Genomic DNA, 19,239 nt, shown 5'->3' with positions numbered 1-19,239 from the left:
TTTCCGTTGCATCTATGTCTTAGTCACATGTTTCGCTCTACATTCAACAAAGTGCATTGATTAGACAGCAGTATTGGCAGAAAAGTAGCAGTAGCAGAGTAGATACAGTAGGTGCATAGGTTTTTTCTCATGTGGCCATAAGAGTTCTTAGGTTGCATTCATACATACAGTTGGCAGAAGGGTGTTTTCCAGTCATCAAGGCAATTGTAGGAGTGTTTTAATGTAAGAATAAATTAATTCACTGGTAATTAACTGGTAAGTTCATGATTTATGAACCTTTGAAACTAAAGCACAGGGGCAGAGGCCTCAAGCTAAGGTTATCAGGTTTAACAAGGTCACTGTCCTTTTCAATTTGTGTTATAAAACTACCATTTCCGACAGTAAAACATGAGAAATATGCCTGAATTTTTGTGTGTGTGTTTAACACAATGACTGTGTATGTACATTTTACAAAAGCTGCTTATGAAAAAACAAACTGACACCACTAGGCTACAATGCATATTTTCAGTCGTCCTATCTCCCTACACACAAAATATAAAAATTAGGTCAAAGTTGCAGTCAAAAAGGAAAGGAGGGTAAAATGGGGGGTTGGGCCTTTGCAGTATGGACGGGCCTTCCAGCGCATGACTGATGGTTTCCAGTGGGGTCCAGCGGGGGGTTGGGGGGTGGGGGGTGTGCGTATCCAGTGAGAAGTGTCCAAGTGGGGGTTGGGGGTAGAGGGTGAGCGGCAGGGGGGCAGGGGCATTCTCAGGGGCTGAGGGGTTGAGCGTCAGGGGTCAGGGAGGGACGGGACGGAACGGGAGGCTCTCCAGGCTGGAACACAAGACAAAACAGATGAAAAAATAATGAGGTCACCCAATGCCCGGCTCTCCGTGGCGGCCGAGGCGGAGCTCCAGATCTCTCAGCCACCACCGCTGCGCCTGTGCCACCCGGCGTGCCCACTCCTCCCCAGGCATGTCTGAGGCTCACTTAGCAGCTTCCTTTAACAAGGCGTGACGGGGGCTTGCAGGGGTTGGGGTGGGGGTGGGGGGTTTAGGGCAGGAGGGAGACTTAAACATTGCCATTCCATCAAAGCCCGCTCTGTGGCTCTTCCCTAGCTCTTCCTATAAACCCACACATTTCCTGCAGCGAGTCAAGGCGCTTGACATGCAGAGAGGGACTAAGAGCCAGGCTTTGAAGATTATGATTATTATTATTATCATCATTGCTACTGCCTCAGAGGTAAAAATAAAAAAGAAAGACAAGAAAAAAAAATTTGTGAGATATTTTTGTTGTGGCTCCAGCTGATCCCCAGGCACTCTCTGTGCTCATTGAAGCTGTTTGCAGATGGAGACTGTAGTGGCAGTCCCTGGTAAATAGCCCAATGCATTATTTTTTTTTCTCCCTCAGACAGAACACTTGAAAATGCATGGCAACGGATAGCAAGAGACAACTGCGCACACACCAAGGTGAACCAAGGAGAACAGTATCTGTGTTTTGCCTGTGAGATTTATGCATCTTATATGTAAGTGCAAGGATCTCATATTGCAGTTAATACTTGGCCTCGCCACTATATAGGTATATAAATAATGCAGAAAGGTTGTTTAATAATGTTATTATGAGGTGGCCTTTAATTTGATAGCAGGGTCAAAGAGGCACACTAAAGTGATGCACTGTTCTGAATACAGGTTTATCTTTTTAATTAATCCGGTTACGTTAATGCCAAACATAAAAGCAACAGTAAGGAGACTTATTCATGCTTTTGGTAATGTTTTGCTACCAATCCACATAATCTTTTACTGCCATCCAGTGGTAAAGCAGGGGGACAGAAACAAGGTAGAGGAGAAAAGTACAGCATTTTACCTGGATAGTAGTCAGTCACATCATCAACCTCTCCTGGCTCTAACTACTCATCCTCTTCCTCCTGTTAAGAGATAATCATATATAAATACAAAGAGGCAAAGCAATGAAAGATGACAGAGGGAGGAGACAGTCAAGAATATATCAAAATGTGTATAAGAAAAGTGTAAAAGAAAAACATTGCAATTGGTTCTGCTTAGATTGCTCCATAAATAACAGAAAAGATGACTCATCTGACAGAGTTAGTGAGATGTTTTCCTCTCTAAAAAACAATTACGTCTTGTCTCTGTGCTTTGCCTGACTGCTCTTGACAAGAATGCTAACGAGTTGGATGAGAGATTCAATTCCGATCATTACTAACTGAAACTAAGGAGTGGAGATGGTATATTGGTGTGTGTGTGTGTGTGTGTGTGTGTCCCACACAGAACAAGAGTACAAAAAAAAGACTCAGGCGCAGGTGTAGCAAAGGCAGCTGTTCAGACGTGAGAAATAGTTTTTTGTTTTATTAGTTGCTGTGATACTACCTTTGTTTCTTCCACCTCTTCTTCTTCCTCCTTAGACACATCAGAAAGAAACAGAAAGAGGGGGGTTTGTGAAGGTGTGGTCCCAATGTCAGGAGAGTGAGAGGACATGAAGTTAGTGGTTGTAGTAGAGGTGGGTTATAAATAGAGAAAAGTTAAAAATGGTAATCCCAGAGAGGCATCCAGAAAACAGGTAGGTAGAAAAGACGAGCAATCACAAGTCAAACTGGAGGTATCTTTGGATGAAGGGAACTAGTAAGCAACAGGCTTCTGTATAATATCTTGAGAGGACTAAGTAAGTGAGACAAGAGCGGATGCACCATATAAGATGCTATAACCTGAAACTGCAAGGTATTGCATATTTTGCTAAATCGTAATCAGTCAAGATGTACTGGCTGTGCATTGTTCCTGGTTAGTACAGTATCTATCTATGACTGCCTTCATGAAGTAAACAACATGCTCACCAAGGGTCAAAAAAGAGTTGGCATCACTATCTATTATTAGATGCAGCAATCACATGACTCCATTATGTTTTGGCAATCCGTTTAGCTTAAGACTTGTAGTTCCGAGTGCCCAAACACTATAACAACACATCTATACACAACCTAGAAACAAACAAGGCGCTTCACAATCCAGTGGGTCACCTCATGCCAAATACAGACACAAGTTTTTATATTTTTTCTTTTGCAGGTTGCACAATAACAAACAGTGCTCCATCCATCTTCTTTGGCACTTGTCAGGTCCACTCTGTTTCAAAATGCTCTTGGCAAAAAGAAACAACAGCCACGGCTTCTTTAAAAAAAAGATGCACGTCCCCGAAGTCACTTTGTCTGTCAGGTCAGTGAGTTCCCTCTCTGTGCAACATAACCAAAAACCAAAAACATGTCCAACTTATGCTCGTGTGCACACAGTCAAGTTTGGACGGCATAACAGCACATTCCACCTGTTCTTAAGCAATCAAAAAAGAAAAACATGAATGTCTCGGCAGGCTCGGAGAGAAAATGCCTGTGTGCATGTGTCATAATGCCCACTGCAATACTGAAGTAACAACAAATATTGTGCAGTGTCATCTTTAAAGTAACACTATCAAATAGAGTTGTGTCAAAGTCCCACATTAAGCATAGGGCTGCATACCACACGCCGGCCTTGAGGAGAGAGAGCAGAGTAGAGAAATTCACATAAACCCACACAGTCTATGCAGTCAGATCGTGCATAAAGATCCCTTTTACTCCCTCTCATGGGTCCACACCATGCAATAGGGACAAAAATCTACAGTGCGAATATACCTCTAGCACTTCAGCCTCTTCTTCTTCCTATGGCAGAGGATACCAGGCAGTATTGAGTATGTGAGTGTCAAAAAGAAGGAAAGAAAATAACAAATGCAATGGTCCTTTTAAGTTTATGGTCCCTGAATTGTGTCACTTGATTAACAACAGAAGGGAAGAAAACGAAATGCTTCTTGGCATTACCGCTATCACACTAAATCCACCTAAGGTTTAAGTAAAATGTTGTCACGTCTCTCATGCGGCACACCATCAGGCATCTCTATGGAAAAGACTTGACAACCCATGCAGCACACAAAAAGAGAGAGAAGGAGAGAGAGATGGAGAGTGTTTCCATATATAACGTCTATAGACCCTTAAAAAAAAAACACACAAGACGCCACAAATGACAACCACTGACTACCTCACTGCCTGGCTCGTCTTGCTCCTGCAAGAAAGGTGGGACAACAGAGAAACAGGTAGAAAGGTAGAGAGGAAGGAAGATAGAGCAAAGCAAAGCAAAGCAGTGGAGCTATAATAGAAGATCAGGCAGTGATTGCTTGGAATGTTGGAGAGACGGCAGAAGCCCTTTTCACACTGTGCTTAGTGCAGAGCTAACAGTTTCCTAAACTTTTTTTAAACCTGGGGTCACTGAGGCTTGACAGTGTCACATTCTAAAGTGGGCAAATCCTGACCTGGGATCAGGCTAAGTCCCGACTTTGGAGGGTTAACAGTAGAATCCTTGAACTTAGCCCTGAAATAAGCAATGCAGTGTGAAATGTGGCTAAATTAGTCCTGGACTGGGCCTGAACCCAGTGCTAAGGCTAACCCTGGGCTTATAATGTACTAGTGTGTGTGTGTGTGTGTGTGTGTGTGTGTGTGTGTGTCTGTGTGTGTGTGTGTGGGGGTGTGTGTGTGTTTGCTTGTGTGAGCTTGTGTGACTGTAAGCAGGGATGTAATAGAGGGTAAACCCTTGACTTTATACACCATAGAAGAAAGTATCAAACTAATGAAAGTTACATGACAATAGAGACTTTTAAGTAAAATAAAACAAATTGCTGCTTTTCTGAAAATGGGAAAATTAAAAAATGTTTTTGTTTATATTGGTGGTTGTTTGCCTTATGATGATCGCTAACTAGAGGTCATAGTTTACCCATCCTTTTATTTATCACTAAATGCAAGTATAGCATATGTGTGCTTGGAAAGAGAGAGTGAGCACTTGAGGGTAAACGAGGAAAACCTCTTGGTATGTTGTTCCTTATCTTGCAATTTATTGACTGTTACCAGAGACACCATGCTGCTCATCCAGCTATGTGATTGAGACATCCCTCTTGGCCTAACTGCATGGCAATGTACTGTATACATAAGGCCTGGAGCCCTTTGAGATAACCTTGGTGAGATGAGGTCTGCTAAATCTACCCAAGAACTAGTGAAGGAGAAAATTGAAGGAATGTCTGATATAGTGGGAGTGGCGAAGGAAGCAAGAAAGGTAGTGAAAGTAAAGGGTGATCAAAAAAGAGACAAGCCAGAAAGAGAGGAAGGCTAGGGGCAGTTAAAAGGAAGAAAAAAATCACATGAATCTACCTCAAGCTGTCGTAGCTCTTCTTCCTCCTAGAGGAGATAACAGATAGCAGGTCAGAGGGCTGGGCGGAGGAGTGAGAGAGCACCACAGGCATGCGCTATAGGAAAAGTCATCTGATTTAAAATGGAAACTACAGGGACAGTTCAGGCTGTCGGGAAGCAGCAACAGGACTGGGAAGAAATGAGGAACATGATGTTAACAGAGAGAGAGGGGGGGAAAAAAAGTGGGAAATGATGTGGAGTGGAGGGATAAAATAGATAGAGGGAGGGAAGGAGAAAGGTGGAGGTCTTGGAGTGAGTGAATTAAACAATCTATAGATGAGTGGGGACAGCAGATCACAAGAAAAGGAATCTCCACCCCCACTACCCCTTAAAAAAAACAACGCCTTCCCTGATCTCCGCACCACCAAACCCACACTCTGGGTGACTATAGGGAACAACCGTAGAAAGAGACGGCCACCGACGCACAGTTACCTCTGACTGCAAATCCTCTTCCTCCTGGAAGGAGCAAACCAAGAGATGGACAAAAGGGCAAAGAAGGGGTCAAAGGCCATAAGGTGCGTGGAGGAGGAACACTAACAGAAAGACCCTTTCTCAAATTCATGCATCTGAGTGGTGTGAAATGAGTTAGGTGATTTAAATGGACTTGATCATAAACTGAAACACATGCTAATTATGAAATGAAATTGATATTGATATAAAATTGATATATTCTTAAGCGTATTCTTAAATGTACCTGAAGTGTGAAAGGTAGATAGCTATGGTGTAGGCCTATAACATGTTTGAAGATCAGTATGTTATGATCGCAATGAAAATTGGTGCATCACAATAAGGACTTGATAAAACCCACATTCCCTGCCTGTATTTGCAAAAGTGGCTGCCAAATCCTTCTGAACAAAAGTAAATTGTTGTCTTTTTTTGATAGAAATGTTTACTTGAAAATGATCTATAATATAAGGGACATGGTGAGTTTGATCAATTGTCATCCTCAAAATTTCTCTTGTCTTGGATACATTTTTTTTTTCTCATTGGTGTGAAGCTCTTTAAATCTAAAATGCATGCAAGAGGGAAAAACTTGACTGGGTTTTGAGGTCGATTCACACAAAATGCATTCCATTCCCTCCACAAGAGACCTGCGGAAAATTGGAAACGGGGGCAAAATGGTTGACGTGTAGATGCTAGTCTTTGGGGCCTACAAAATGAAGAAGGCTTTCCGAACAGTCAAATCACACGACAGAAACGAACAGCTACAACGGAGGAGAATGTGGGGGGTTAGTTGTTTCAAACAAATGCCACAGTCAAAGGAATGCAAACCAAACAACACAGAACACCCAATGCCCTTGATCACAGAGCGGGAAGAGACTACACTACTATGAAATGAGTTGTGAAGACTTGAACTACAACACCACAGCTACAGTAATGGGACACAGTGATTTGAAGTCAAAGTACTGTAGGTCTATACCTCAGAAAACGGCTGATCATCTTCTCCCTAAAATAGTGAACAGCAAGTGATTGGTTTGGGAATTGACTCTGGCTGGCTCACACCAGGCTTAGTAGATTTATGGGGGAAAGAAGATGATTTATTTTTATCATTTTTATTTATACTGACTGAATAGTGATGAGAATGACTCATCGGGTAAGCAATGCAACCTTTAGCCTTCACTGACTTTAACTGCACTTCTGGTGTTTTTGTTTGAAACACTTTTTAACAGAAATTCAGTGGAGGTCGACAGTACGAGATGTTAAAACTGTGATATTAAACCTTTTGCTGATGAGCCTAAGATCAACCAGCACAATGAGAACAGTTTGCTGTATACAGACTATCCTATAGAATAAAAAGCAACCATTATTTGATTAATAAAGCTTGTCATTTGTTAGAGAAACCTAGCAAGCTCAGCTCACGTTATTAAGCGAGTATTAGCTTACGCAGCATTTTTACATCACTGGAAAGCAGACATAGCTGGGCACTAGTCAAGCTTCATCATAGTGCGCCAATTCTAAGGGGAAGGGAAGACCTAGCAAATGGACTTCCACTTAAATTTGAACTAATAATGCATTGATATTTCACATGCATCACACAATATGTAACTAAGTTTGGTTTAATAGTAAGGAAACATGTATGAGGTCTACTGAATCCAGACATTTCTTAGTAGGGAAGTTGGCACAATGCAGACACCATTGGGATTAACTGCTATTGTTGCTGCCGTTTGCTTTTATTAGTAACACCCTTCATATCAGGCATGACTTGGAAGAACACACAGTGTCCCTTGTTACCTTGTCATCATCTGCCTCTTCCTGTTCAAGACAAGAGAAAAAATGACTGAAATACAGTTCTATGAGGTGTACACTTGAGTTCAGTCTCGTCATACAATTTGGAGAAACTTACCTCGTCTTCCTCCTCTGCACGGGCCCTCTGACAAAAGAAAACAGATTGTATTAGAGACTTAAGATTGATAATGTGGCCTGAACCAGGCGCACTGAGCATATGGACAACAGAGAACATCTCCTCACACACACTGTACGTATACAGTAGACACACTGAGATGCCTCAACAACCACGGATCAGGCATATGGAAATGGAAATGGAAGCACACAAAGTGGGGTGTTTGTGGGACCCTACCTACACATCTTGACAAGCACAGTTAATAGTGAATGTATATGCAGTGCAATGTGGTTTGGATCATCAAGACCAGTGGTAACACCATCATCGGGAAAATACAAACAGAGGCTGCAAACAGAGGTCAATCGAAACCAGAGAGAAACCAATAAAAACAGTTAATAGGAATGCAACAGAGAAGTGGTTAAACGTCCGATGGTGCTGAAGGGACGAATAGGAACGGTGAACGGGAATGTTACACGGTGTGGGTTAGTAAACAACAGAATCCAGAGAGAGACTTGTGGAGGAGATGCAGAACAAGGAGAACGACGGGAACTTGAAAGGGAAGGCAAAACCTTGATATGGAAGAAAAGGACGACATTAAAGGGACGGTGGAGAGGCTAGAGGGAAAAGGACAACATTCCAGGGATGATGGCGAGGTGGAGGAAAAGGACATTCACAACATTAAGGGAACGGAGGAAGAGGCGAAACAACGGGAGGACACACAGCACGGGATTCGAGGTAAGGGGCAATTACAGTGTCCTCTGTGACCTCCTCTGTTTCTTCCACTGCCTCCTCCTCCACCTCCTCTGCAGGTGCCTCCTCTCCTGCCGTTTCTCCTTCCGTGGCCTCATCATCTGCAGCCTCTCCTTCCGCTACCTCCTCCTCGCCAGCCTCTCCTTCCTCCTCCTCTTCTTCTTCCCGTGCCTGCTCCTCCTCTCCGTGCGCATCGCCGTTACGCTCCTCCACTGGAACCTCCTTACTCTGAGGTGAAAACGGCAACTTGCGATCAAAAGGAAAACGAAGGAGGTGAAAAGATAAAACTGTTAAAATAGTAATGGCACAGCTGTTACAGGCACCACTTCAAACACCATGAGGGAGGCAGGCAGCTCGTCAGCTGGAGAGACACACACTCAAAGACTTTAGAGGTGGGTGACGCAAATCCTGGGAGTAAAGAGGAATGATGAAGCAGAAGGTGGAACAGCAGTTTGGAGGTGAAGACAGGAATGTCGGAACTAAAAATGAAAAGTTTGGAATGATTTATAGTGAATTGCCTATGAAGACAGGCTATGCTTTTTTCCCTAGGTGAGAATCAGCGGTGGCCTGCAGTATTTACAAAATAACTGTAATTCTGACTCTATCCCTACAGCAGCAAAAGCGGAGCATCTGAACTCATTTCCCTGAAGTAACTATGCAGCTAGTCCAGTAAAATGAACTCAATTTGCACTCTTCACAAAGCTGTACCCCTTTAAGCCCCGTGGGATTTCGAAGGGAAGATCACAGGTTTAGCTGGGCAGAATTATTCGACTGTGTTTCTGGCGGCCCTTTAAAGAAACAACAAAATCCATTCCACTCTCTTTGATGCCCACATATGTTCAGCTAGGTCAAATCCCAAAGTGGCAAAATTAGCTGTGTTGAAGTTCTCTCAAAGCAATTAAGTGCTTCACCATTTTGCATTCATGTCAGTATCATGTAGTGCAATGAGTTTAGTATCTGAGTGCATTAAAATCCTGTTTAAAAAGAAGTTGGTCATTGGTAAAATGTTTATCTATTAGATTTACTATTGGGTCTAAAAGAAATCTCAGCCCATTCTTGAAGATGATTATGCAAAATTTCCAAGAGTTAATCAGTTTTAAAAAATGATTGCAGAATGTGAATTTTAAACTTGAACTATGTATCTTGATGGTAGCTTCATCCTTAAGCCACAATGTGTCAAACGTGCAGTGTGGTGAAACTGTGGAGCAGCAGCAATATCCTTTCAGGGGAAAATGATTAGAAAGTGACTGGAATCAAACAGTAGTTACGAAAAGAAACATCATGCTTTATGAACAGAAATAATGTAATGAACACACCCTTAATAATCAAACAAACACCAGGTTTGTCAATGCACACCAACATATTGTACTTTGTGCAGTACAAACATTATGGAATATGATGCTTCACAACTGTGTGTAAGTCTGAACACGGTGATGGAATGCCATACTTCTGTTAATGAAAAATGGATATATTGGTTTAATACAGACCAGAGTCACTCACCCATGCAACACAAAGATTAGCCACAATGTGATTACTCTTGCCTATAGGAAATGAAAAGTCTATTAGAGTCGACAAGAGGAAAATTGTTAGGCTATACCGGATGGAAGGGAAAAGATGAGAAATGGTAAACAGAGACAAAGTGTGAAAGATGAATGGAAGTAAGGAAGGCATTACTAGTGAGTCATCATCAAGGTTTCCCTCTGCATTAGTTTCTTCCGCATTTGTTTCTTCAGCATGTGTCCCGTTCTCCACAATAGGTGTCTTTTCAGCCTGTATTGCTTCCTGCGTCAAGGAAATTGTCAGGTTTAACACAAAAATGTATCATACAGAATTAAGCAAGCTGCATACTAGAGGACTTTTTAAGGATCGCGTTGAGTTGGTCTTGTAGCGTTTGATTTAATTCATCTAGGAATACCAAAACTTCCAAGATCTTCAACTAGTAATGTCACATAATATTCATTACAGACAGTTATCCTCAGGGATATGATGTATTGCAGTGAGCCATAGCAGAATTTATTTAATTCAACTGAGCGTAAACGTCCTGAAGGACAATACATTAGTTGAGCTATTTGGTTAAACAAACAACACTGATGTTGCGATCCAAACGCAGCAGATTTCACAGGATTACATTTAATCAGGTTATTTGCATTTCAGAGTACCTTCAGGTAGAAAATATGCTTGAGTGTGGTACTGTGTAAACTTTAATATATATATTCATGAATTATGTATCAGTAATTTGTAGGAAAAGTATAATAAGGAAGAGTTCCAACCTTGGACCCAGGAGGAGGGGGCAGTCCCAGGAAGGCGTACACTGAGTTGTCCTCCTTGGCATCGAAGAATGTGTCATAGTCCTGCATGAAAATAAGGGAAAACATTTTCTAACAGTGCTCTATGTCTCCTAACCCCTGTTTAACCTTTCAAAAGGTTTATTAATATTGTATAATACTCTGCATAGTGTAGACCTGAAACCTGCAAATTGCATTTGCAAATAATTCTTAGTGTTTTAACCAGCATAGAGTACCAGAGGTGGGATTGACTGCATCAGAACAAATCAGTGCCAGGTAAGGTGTCAGTCACAGGAAAGTAAATTGGCTAAATTGACTTTCAAATAGCCTACTTTTCTGTGATTATCTAAACTTTCTGACACTTTCTTGTCCTCTGTGGCAAACCCCACAACCCTTGCACTTAGGTAGGCATACAAAAGTATTCACAATTACTATTTAATCCAGGTAAGGTTCAGAGTTCATAGTTTCACTCGTCCCCATTTTCCATGACCCATATTGAACTGTATATTATGTACAGCAGTGGTTCCCAAAGTGAGGTCTGGGGACCACCAGGGGTACAGGAGGCAGTCCCTGGCAAAATGAGTCCTGGACATGAAACAGTCTGTGAATCCCTGCTGTACTGTTGAAGCTCACCCCGCAGTAGCTCTCTTCGTTGAAGATCTGAGGGGGCAGTGGGATGCCGTTGGAGGGCTTTTTTTCTTCGGGGACATTCTGCCTCATCCACATGCGGTTGTCCTCGTTGCAGGCGATGTCCAGCTGGGTGTAGTCCACTTTAAGAGCCTCCAAGAACCCGACCACATCCTGCTGCTTCTTCTTGATCTGGGAGACAGAAAAAATAGGTGGCATAGAAAATCAATACTGATTGCATCACTATGTTTCGATGAGGGAAAAAGTTGAATGGCTAGTTGAGTGGCCAAGGCATGTACCATGTAACTACAACGTCCTGGGTTAAAATCTACCACCCCCCCACCCCCACTCCCACACACACATACACACACACACACACACCCCACTCCCTCTTTCTTCCCCGGTTTTTCCTGTCTATCTCAACTATCAAATAAAGGCAAAAATGCTGAAAAAATCATCTTAAAAGATGTAAACATTGGGGGGATCTGGATTTTGTAAGATTCAAAGTAGGCCAATACATTCATTTATGAATTGTCTTTACCCGCTCATTCCTATACAGGGTAAGGGGGGCTGGAGTCGATCCCAGCATGCATTGGGTGGAAGACAGACTCTGGACAGGTTGTCAAACCATCATAGGACTAACATAGATAGACAATTACACTTACACTCCCATTCATATCTATGGGCAATTTAGAGTCCCCAATCCACCTGACACCTGGCATTTCTATGGGAGGAAACCCACACAAAAACAAGGAGAACATGCAAATTCCATGCAGAGAGGGACAGGGACAGAATCAAACCCAGGTCTTTCTTGCTGTGAGGCAGCAGCGCTAACCATTGAGCCACCATGCTGCCGCTAGACCAGTTCAAATTGCTTATTTCTGCTTAACAAGCAGACCTACAAGACTGTACCATAAAAGATGTTGTGCACCAGTAGTTCCCACACTACTGGTAGGCCTAAACCAGGGGTCCTTAATGGGGTTCCTCAGCAAAATAAGGGATAGTTTAAAAGATCTGATCATAGATTTCACTCTCCCCACTGTGGCTGTCACCCTATCTAGACAGTTATATAATTAGATTACAAGTCACATCTAACCACAAATAGCGTCAGAAGGGGGTTCCTGAAGACTAAATCTCATCAAACAGTGGATCTAAAGCGTTTTTATTTGAGTGTCCGTGACATGAAAAAGTTTGTGAGACTTTGTTCTACAAAACTCTGACTGCAGCTGAACGGTGGATCTTTTTCCAGAGTTTGCTGTTGCAGGGTTGGAATGTGATCTCAGCGACTGGCGAGATAATTAAGGAAAGTATGGGAGCACTGCTCAGGCGACAATAACGGTCACAGAAATGAACACATAAACCTACAGATACTAATAGTGTAAGTATGCGAGATCAAAGGCACATGAAATCAGTCTCAAACTCTGCGCCTCTCTTTTGGAAATGTGTTGGTTAAAAGCCCTGATCACTTGAAGGAAGACTACCCAGAAAGTTCACTTAGCACAGATCAATCACATCAATCGCACGGGTTGAATCCTTACCGCAGTGGATCCCGATGAGGTGGCGAGAAATACTTTGATAACCATTTTGTGACAATATATTCTGTAGAATGCAACAGTGGGTTCTTAAAGGAGCAGGCGGCCTCCTCTATTATTAGAGCGCACCCAGGACGGAGACATAGCACTGTGACCACATACACACACACACAGACACACACCGCTGAGGCTATTTTTGTCCCCGGACTCCATCACTGCAGGATTGGTGGGTTGGCCCCTAGGAGTGCAGCGCCACACCGACTGATTGGCAACTTCAGCTGTCTGTCGGCGCAGAGGACCGGTGAAGTTGGTTTCCAGTTCCGTGCAAAGTGCATATATGGACAGAAATAGCACTGGCCAGCACTGTAGGCTGTAAGTCACTGGGTGCCAAACGGGGGTGCAGGGACTTTCGATGGGTCCTTAAGGGGGTTCTAGGGGTTCCTCAGCAAAATGAGGAAAAGTTGAAAAGAAGTTTGCACGATGGGAGATGCAGGCCTTTGACCACCAGAGGTTTCACTCTCTTCACTGTTAGGCTGTCTCCTAGCTAAAGTAGACCTATAGACAGAAAACAAAAATTTTCTCAAATGGGGTTCCCTGTGAAATTAGCAGCCGGGGTGTAATGCATTCAATTTAGAGATCTTTGATATGAGAAAAAACAATGGGAACCCCTGGGCTGAATAATAGCCTATTTAAGCATTTACCAATACACAGGATGTGATGGTGCAATCCTTAATCATAGGCCTACTATATGTAGGATATAACATATTTATTTGACATTAATAAATGTGCTGGCATGTTCACATTAATGGCTAATGGGGAACAATCAAACTAGCTTTCAACATACTGCAAAATGTAGCCTACATTTAACTTATAGCTCAAAATAGCCTGCATGTAGCGACGTTTTTCAAAATATACAAAAAATGGCAAAAATGCAAATTGTAGCCTAGATGTAGATGACATTCATTGCAAATACATTTTGGACACATCTGCTACTATATCCAAAATACAGTCAATTGCTCAAAATATATTTAGAATGAATTAGTCATCTTTTTTAAAAAAACATTCAGCTTATTCTAAAATAGGCCTATGTGTGGACGGGAACTTTACCCATCGTTCTGTTGGTTACCATGGCACCCGAAAGTGTTTTTCCAAAAAGGTCACTGGAGCCCGTTGGCAAAACTAACGTTACATTATTTATTAACTGAACATAAACAACTTGAATGCAAGTAAGCTAAGTGACAACGTAGCCTATTGCCTACTCGTCAACAATGTGCAAAAGGTGTGAAAAGAGACGTAGTGTTGTATAACGACTGCTCTCAATCAAGACGACTTCTTTGCCAGAAGAGGTAGGCTACACCTCTTATCTTCATAGCCTAACGTTAATGTTTCGTTTTTTGCTGTTTAGTGTAACGTTACTGAGAAAATCCATTCAAAATTCACATTTGTTTGCTATTTTGATGCAACACAATATAATAGCCTAATTTCATGAAAATTAGATGTTCCCTGAAAGTTTTGGGAATTGTATGCCACTCAGTCAAGGATTAGGGGACCAATGAGGAAAGGTTTTATGGATAAAATACATTTTTAACAGGGATTTTGCACGCTTTTTATGCCAGATTTGTTTGGGATCCTTGAACTCGAAAAATCTATAAATCCCTAAAGTTGCATTTCTTTTGATTGAGCTGTTCTATTGACTTCATAGTTTGAATAGTGAGTACCCTGTATAAAAAACTTTATACAGAGAAAAGCAATTTCTGTCATTACATAAGCTCTAAGCTTTGTAAACCTATATTATGTCATAGGATTTCATAATTTGTAGAAATGTATGGAATTTCCCTTTAATGCTTATGCTTTTCCTTTAATTAATTTTCAAAATGTTTTCCTCCTCAGTCAGAGTGGAGAAGCCTGTAACAGAGCCATGTCAGTGAGACTCCAGAGCAACAACAAGGAGGGTAGAGGCGATGGTGCCAGCTACAGCAGTGACCCCAGCTGCTCCACTCCGTCCAGGTCATGGGACAGTGAGGGAGACTCTGATAGACCAGACTACCTGTCTGACTTTGAAGAGGCAGACTCGTTCAAAAGCAAGACCCCAGAAGCCCGATCGCCAGACAAGAGGCAAGCAGCTAAGACAACCAAAAGAAAGAAAGGTATTAAACATGATTGAACCGATGCGTGATTTGGATGAGTTCTAGTCAGTTCTAGTCATGGTTTCAAATAACGTAGCTGTTGTGTTTAACCAAACGTCACCACGGCCTCACCACATCTGTGTCCCACTTCTTTATACATGCATAAAGTGATGACTTGTTTTTTCCTGTTCAGCTAAAAAAGCACAGGACATCCTCAAGCAGAAGACAAACCACAGCGTCCTGAGGCTCCCCCCGATCAGGCCCTTACAGCGTCCAAAGCAGAGGATCCAGTCTGCCCACACGCACCGCATCAAGGAGCTGAGCAGCCAGGTGTGGGATCTGCAGCACCAGCTGAGCGGGGCCGTGAGTGAGAACAAGCTGCTGAAGAGGCTCCAGCACCGCCACACGGTGGCGCTGCAGCACTTCCACGACGCCGAGAGCAGTCTCCCACAGGTTCACTGGCACACTGTGTCCTTCTGGTGTCTCTCTTTCTCAAAGTGCAATCATAGCCACATCATTCTGCTTTTCTTCCAGTATAGGAAGCACAGAGACAAAAACATTGTCTCTGTGTAAAGTCTGATTTTATCTGCGTGAGCCATCATCCAAGTTACAATACAAAGTCACTGGTTTAAACATGAGCCTTGGACCGGTGAAAATCAGAGTGTGTACCTCACCTCCTGTGACTACCGGGCAGAAAGTCAGATGTTTTCCTCATGTTTTTCAGGATTATCAACCGTTGAACACTACACTCCTATGAATGCCACCTAAGAATTACTGTACCTACTGTTCCTAACTGTTATTCACATTCTCCTGGTGCCATCCCTGTTCCCAGGTCCTTTCCAAGCACAGCAACGAGGTGCAAGCCCTGCAGGAGTTGCTGCGTAACAGCCGCGCCTGCCGCAGCAGCCTGGCCAGGCAGCTGCGGGCCGCGGACAACGAGCTGCTGCACACAAAGGACAGTCTGCAGCACCTGCAGCTGCTGAGCCAGGACCGCAGCCTGCTGGAGAGAGAGGAGCTGGCCCACAGGCTGGCCCAGGCCTCTACCGAGCTGGACAGGAAGGACAAGAGGATACTGGTACAGAAAGGGTGATCCCGGCTAGAGGGGAGGCCTTCAGAGAGGCGGGGTGACACTGTACTGAGTTAGATGTTATCAGGGTGTGGGAGCCCATTGTCACGTCTTCTTTGGGGGATCCAGGTTTCCTAGCAGCGGCCCCTGGGCACAGCCTAAAAATGTGGATTATATTAATAGTAAGGCTCCCTTGTAGCTTTACTAGCCAGTCCCTGTCTGGACTCATTTGTTCAGCAGTGTAACACCGCTACTTCAGAACATGATATGACAATATTATGTTCATGTTCATGTATATAACAACAGACATCTAGAAAGGTTCTCATACTATATGACAGCATTTGATAACTACCTGCATACTGGCAGTTTAATTTTCCTCAGAGTTGTTCAGTCTGCCTGATTTATAATCGCATAATACTTAATAATAAATAATTTATTCTCGCTCTTGTGCGCAGGAGAGGGGCTTATTGTGATTTAACTGATCAAATGTTTTCTTTCTCATGAATGCTTTATTCCAGGACTTGGAGAAGAATCTGGAGTTGTGCCAAGCCTCGTTCAGTCACCAAATAGTCAAAGAGACAAAAAAGACCAACAAGGCAACAAAGATATCCTCTTATCTTCAAGACCAGATAAATCAGTTGACCCAAAAAATCAAAGTAAGTTGAAGAGAGCAGTTTTCTAGCACAATGCCTGCATTCACAGTGGGGTCTACTGCACTGCTACAATGCCTGCAGTACTTGAGTATTACCACATTAGGAGGTCCGCTGCAAAAATCTGGGTATGATCAAATTTAAGAAACCGCCAACATGAAGGCCTCCCACAGTGAAGGGTTCTGGTGTGTAGGGCGAGGTTTATTATTTAGAGTTAGGCATATTCTAATCATTGCTAACATAATGATTCTTAAGCATCATCCCTCTTATGATGCATTTATTCTCTAATGGGAGCAATGTCTTCCTGGTGACAATGTCCAAATCAGCAAAGCACAAGCGGTTACCCGGGGTTTTGAAACACATGGTAATAATGTTAGCCATATGCCAATTCCGGCCAGACTAAGCATTTATGGGAGAATTAGGCAAGATGTCTGGGACAATTTTTCTGCGGCCTGGGCCTGAACCATGCCACAAGAACATCCAATCCTATTAGAGAACCACTGTCACTGCAGGGAGGGCTTAAAGATGGTTTGCTGCTAGAAGTCCTGCTTGGTGGTAACTAGTGGTAGGATATTTTGAGAAAAAAAGTGACTTGAAATCTATGTATGTTTTACAGACAAAGGTTTTAAGATAGCTAATCATTTAAATAATATTCCAAACTAAGTGTTACTCTGATGTTATTTTCCTGTCAGCAATAATTCTACAAGAGACTCTCTTAATATTGATATTTTGAATGAGATATCTTGTTTTGTAATGAGACTACATCTTTTTCCTAACAGGATAGAGAGAAACAATTGGAGATGCACAATATTTACTCCCACAGATTTCCAAAAGGATGGAACAAAAAAGGTACACAAACATAGCAGGCTACTGTAACTCAATTTGCATCGTACTTCCATGAGCCATATCAAATTTGCTTTCACTTAGCGGCTACTGTCTGAGAGTCATTTCCGATTTGCAGGCAGAGAAAGCAAGATGGTTCAAACGGACGGATTCTTCCCTCTCTCCATCGAGGCTGCAGGTCACTTGGAGTCGGAATACTCTAAAGCTGAAGACTGGCTGGAAGGGCAGCAGAGCTTTAGGAGCAGGGTATTTTATTCATCACCTCTAAAGTCTCTAGACAACTAAAGAAAATACTAACCAGTAGTGTGTTTTTAGGATTCCTACACATTTACTATCTTATTCCATTCCATACTTTTTCCAGACATGAATTGTTGAATATGATTTATGCTGAATGTAGCTGACGATCAAATAGGCCATTTGAAGACCATTTTCTTTACTATTCCACACTTCCCAGACCTATGTTGGAACCATTTTTTATATTTGTGCATCTTAATTCAGGTTTGAGCACATTCTTACCAGTGAAGCCTGCTAATCATTTTACCCATGGTACTGTCACTGTCTCATGCAGGAGTCCTTTGCTATTGAATATCCAGATCTAGAGGATTCAGCAGATGACGAGTCAGAAGATGATGATGAGCTAGATGAGACTGAGAGATGTGCTGGTGAGCACTTGGTTAATACCACACATCTAATACACTTCCACTGTCTGGCAGTGCGCCAATGCAAAGTTGTTTGGAGGGGAAAAAAGGTCAAACATACTGGTGTTTATCTATCAACAATTCTCTCCAGGATATGCAAACAGGACAGCAAACACTAAGAGCACACGTTAAGAACAAATTTAGACTTATGTGCTTAGTAATGGTGCCAAATAATTGTTCTATTCTAAGGGCCATTCAAGTGTTACTCAAAAAAGAAAGTCAACCTAAAGTTCTAATAAACTTACGGACTTTCTAATAAACAGTTTCTAATAAACAGTTGCAAGGATAAATATACAGTATGTGTATTGGGGACAGACGGTACATCTAATAAACAGTTGCAAGGATAAATAAATATACAGTATATGTATTGGGGACAGACATTACATATTGAATATGTGATAAAAATTCAGTACTCTAATTGTATGCTGTCACATTTGTTATCAGACATTGGTGAACAGACTGGTTGCTCAGACCAGAACCCGGAGCCTCAAACTGAGGGAGGCAGTACTGAAGAACAGGAGGCAGCAGACGCCCCACAGGCAGCAGAAAGGGAGCAAACAGAGGCGTGTGAAAGCCAGGTCTCCTACACCTTGGAGAACTCTCTGAATACAGCTCAACCTTGTGACAAAGGATTCAAGTTCCCTGGGATGAGGCGCCATTACACCTTCAAACAAACCATCCAGAACCTGCACTCTGGGAAACCTGCCTACAGCAGCCTGAATGAGAGTCCCTATGAAAGCCTGACGAGCCAGACAAGGGTGGAGAACCTAAGCGCTGGGATTGGTGAACCTTCCTTTGTGCGCCTACCGGCTGGGAAACCCCTGGGGTGTGGAGTAGCCGGCCCTCTGTGTGAGGAAAGGCTAATCCAAAACAGAAAGAGCAGCCTGATGAGGGAGCTGTTTGGTCCCAGTGACATCACTGATTTGGTGAGTGGACAGGCAGACTTGGCTGAGGGCAAAAGCTCAGATATTAAGGAAAGACTGTCCCGTTGCCATACAGATGAGATCTGCTCAATTATCTTTGACTGAGTGGGTGTGGGGACTTACTGCAGGGTCAGTGGACAGTGATTATTTCAT

General features: G+C 42.7%; 2 protein-coding genes across 2 annotated transcripts; one reads left to right on the top strand and one right to left on the bottom strand.

Annotated features, from left to right (window-relative positions):
* sh3bgr (SH3 domain binding glutamate-rich protein) lies at nucleotides 1–12,924 on the bottom strand. The gene is made up of 11 exons (XM_078284071.1): nucleotides 12,787–12,924; nucleotides 11,255–11,440; nucleotides 10,607–10,687; nucleotides 10,041–10,118; nucleotides 7,590–7,616; nucleotides 7,478–7,498; nucleotides 5,207–5,233; nucleotides 3,647–3,673; nucleotides 2,364–2,393; nucleotides 1,843–1,903; nucleotides 1–813 (listed from the first exon to the last, which is right to left on the bottom strand). Exons 1-10 carry the CDS (start codon nucleotides 12,829–12,831, stop codon nucleotides 1,886–1,888), a joined length of 540 nt encoding a protein of 179 aa, XP_078140197.1. The 5' UTR covers nucleotides 12,832–12,924; the 3' UTR covers nucleotides 1–813; nucleotides 1,843–1,885.
* Nucleotides 12,925–14,698: 1,774 nt separating this feature from the next.
* LOC139926233 (uncharacterized) lies at nucleotides 14,699–19,191 on the top strand. The gene is made up of 8 exons (XM_071917872.2): nucleotides 14,699–14,927; nucleotides 15,100–15,359; nucleotides 15,739–15,981; nucleotides 16,491–16,628; nucleotides 17,402–17,471; nucleotides 17,584–17,711; nucleotides 18,034–18,127; nucleotides 18,608–19,191. The coding sequence occupies exons 1-8, from the start codon at nucleotides 14,699–14,701 to the stop codon at nucleotides 19,189–19,191; spliced, it is 1,746 nt and encodes a 581-aa protein (XP_071773973.2).
* The last annotated feature ends 48 nt before the right edge of the window (nucleotides 19,192–19,239 follow it).

Source organism: Centroberyx gerrardi, chromosome 6 (genome assembly GCF_048128805.1).
Source record: "Centroberyx gerrardi isolate f3 chromosome 6, fCenGer3.hap1.cur.20231027, whole genome shotgun sequence".
NCBI classification, from domain to species: domain Eukaryota; kingdom Metazoa; phylum Chordata; class Actinopteri; order Beryciformes; family Berycidae; genus Centroberyx; species Centroberyx gerrardi.
This window is presented reverse-complemented; position numbering and strand designations above follow the sequence as displayed.

Coding starts and splice junctions, on each gene's coding strand:
- sh3bgr (XM_078284071.1), bottom strand. CDS start 12,831: ATGGTTATCAAAGTATTTCTCGCCACCTCATCGGGATCCACTGCG. Junction 7,617..10,040: donor CAAATGCGGAAGAAACTAAT/GCAGAGGGAAAC, acceptor TTCTTTTGTCAG/AGGGCCCGTGCAGAGGAGGA. Junction 3,674..5,206: donor AAGAGCTACGACAGCTTGAG/GTAGATTCATGT, acceptor CCTCTGCCATAG/GAAGAAGAAGAGGCTGAAGT.
- LOC139926233 (XM_071917872.2), top strand. CDS start 14,699: ATGTCAGTGAGACTCCAGAGCAACAACAAGGAGGGTAGAGGCGATGGT. Junction 15,982..16,490: donor GGAAGGACAAGAGGATACTG/GTACAGAAAGGG, acceptor GCTTTATTCCAG/GACTTGGAGAAGAATCTGGA. Junction 17,472..17,583: donor AAAAGGATGGAACAAAAAAG/GTACACAAACAT, acceptor TCCGATTTGCAG/GCAGAGAAAGCAAGATGGTT.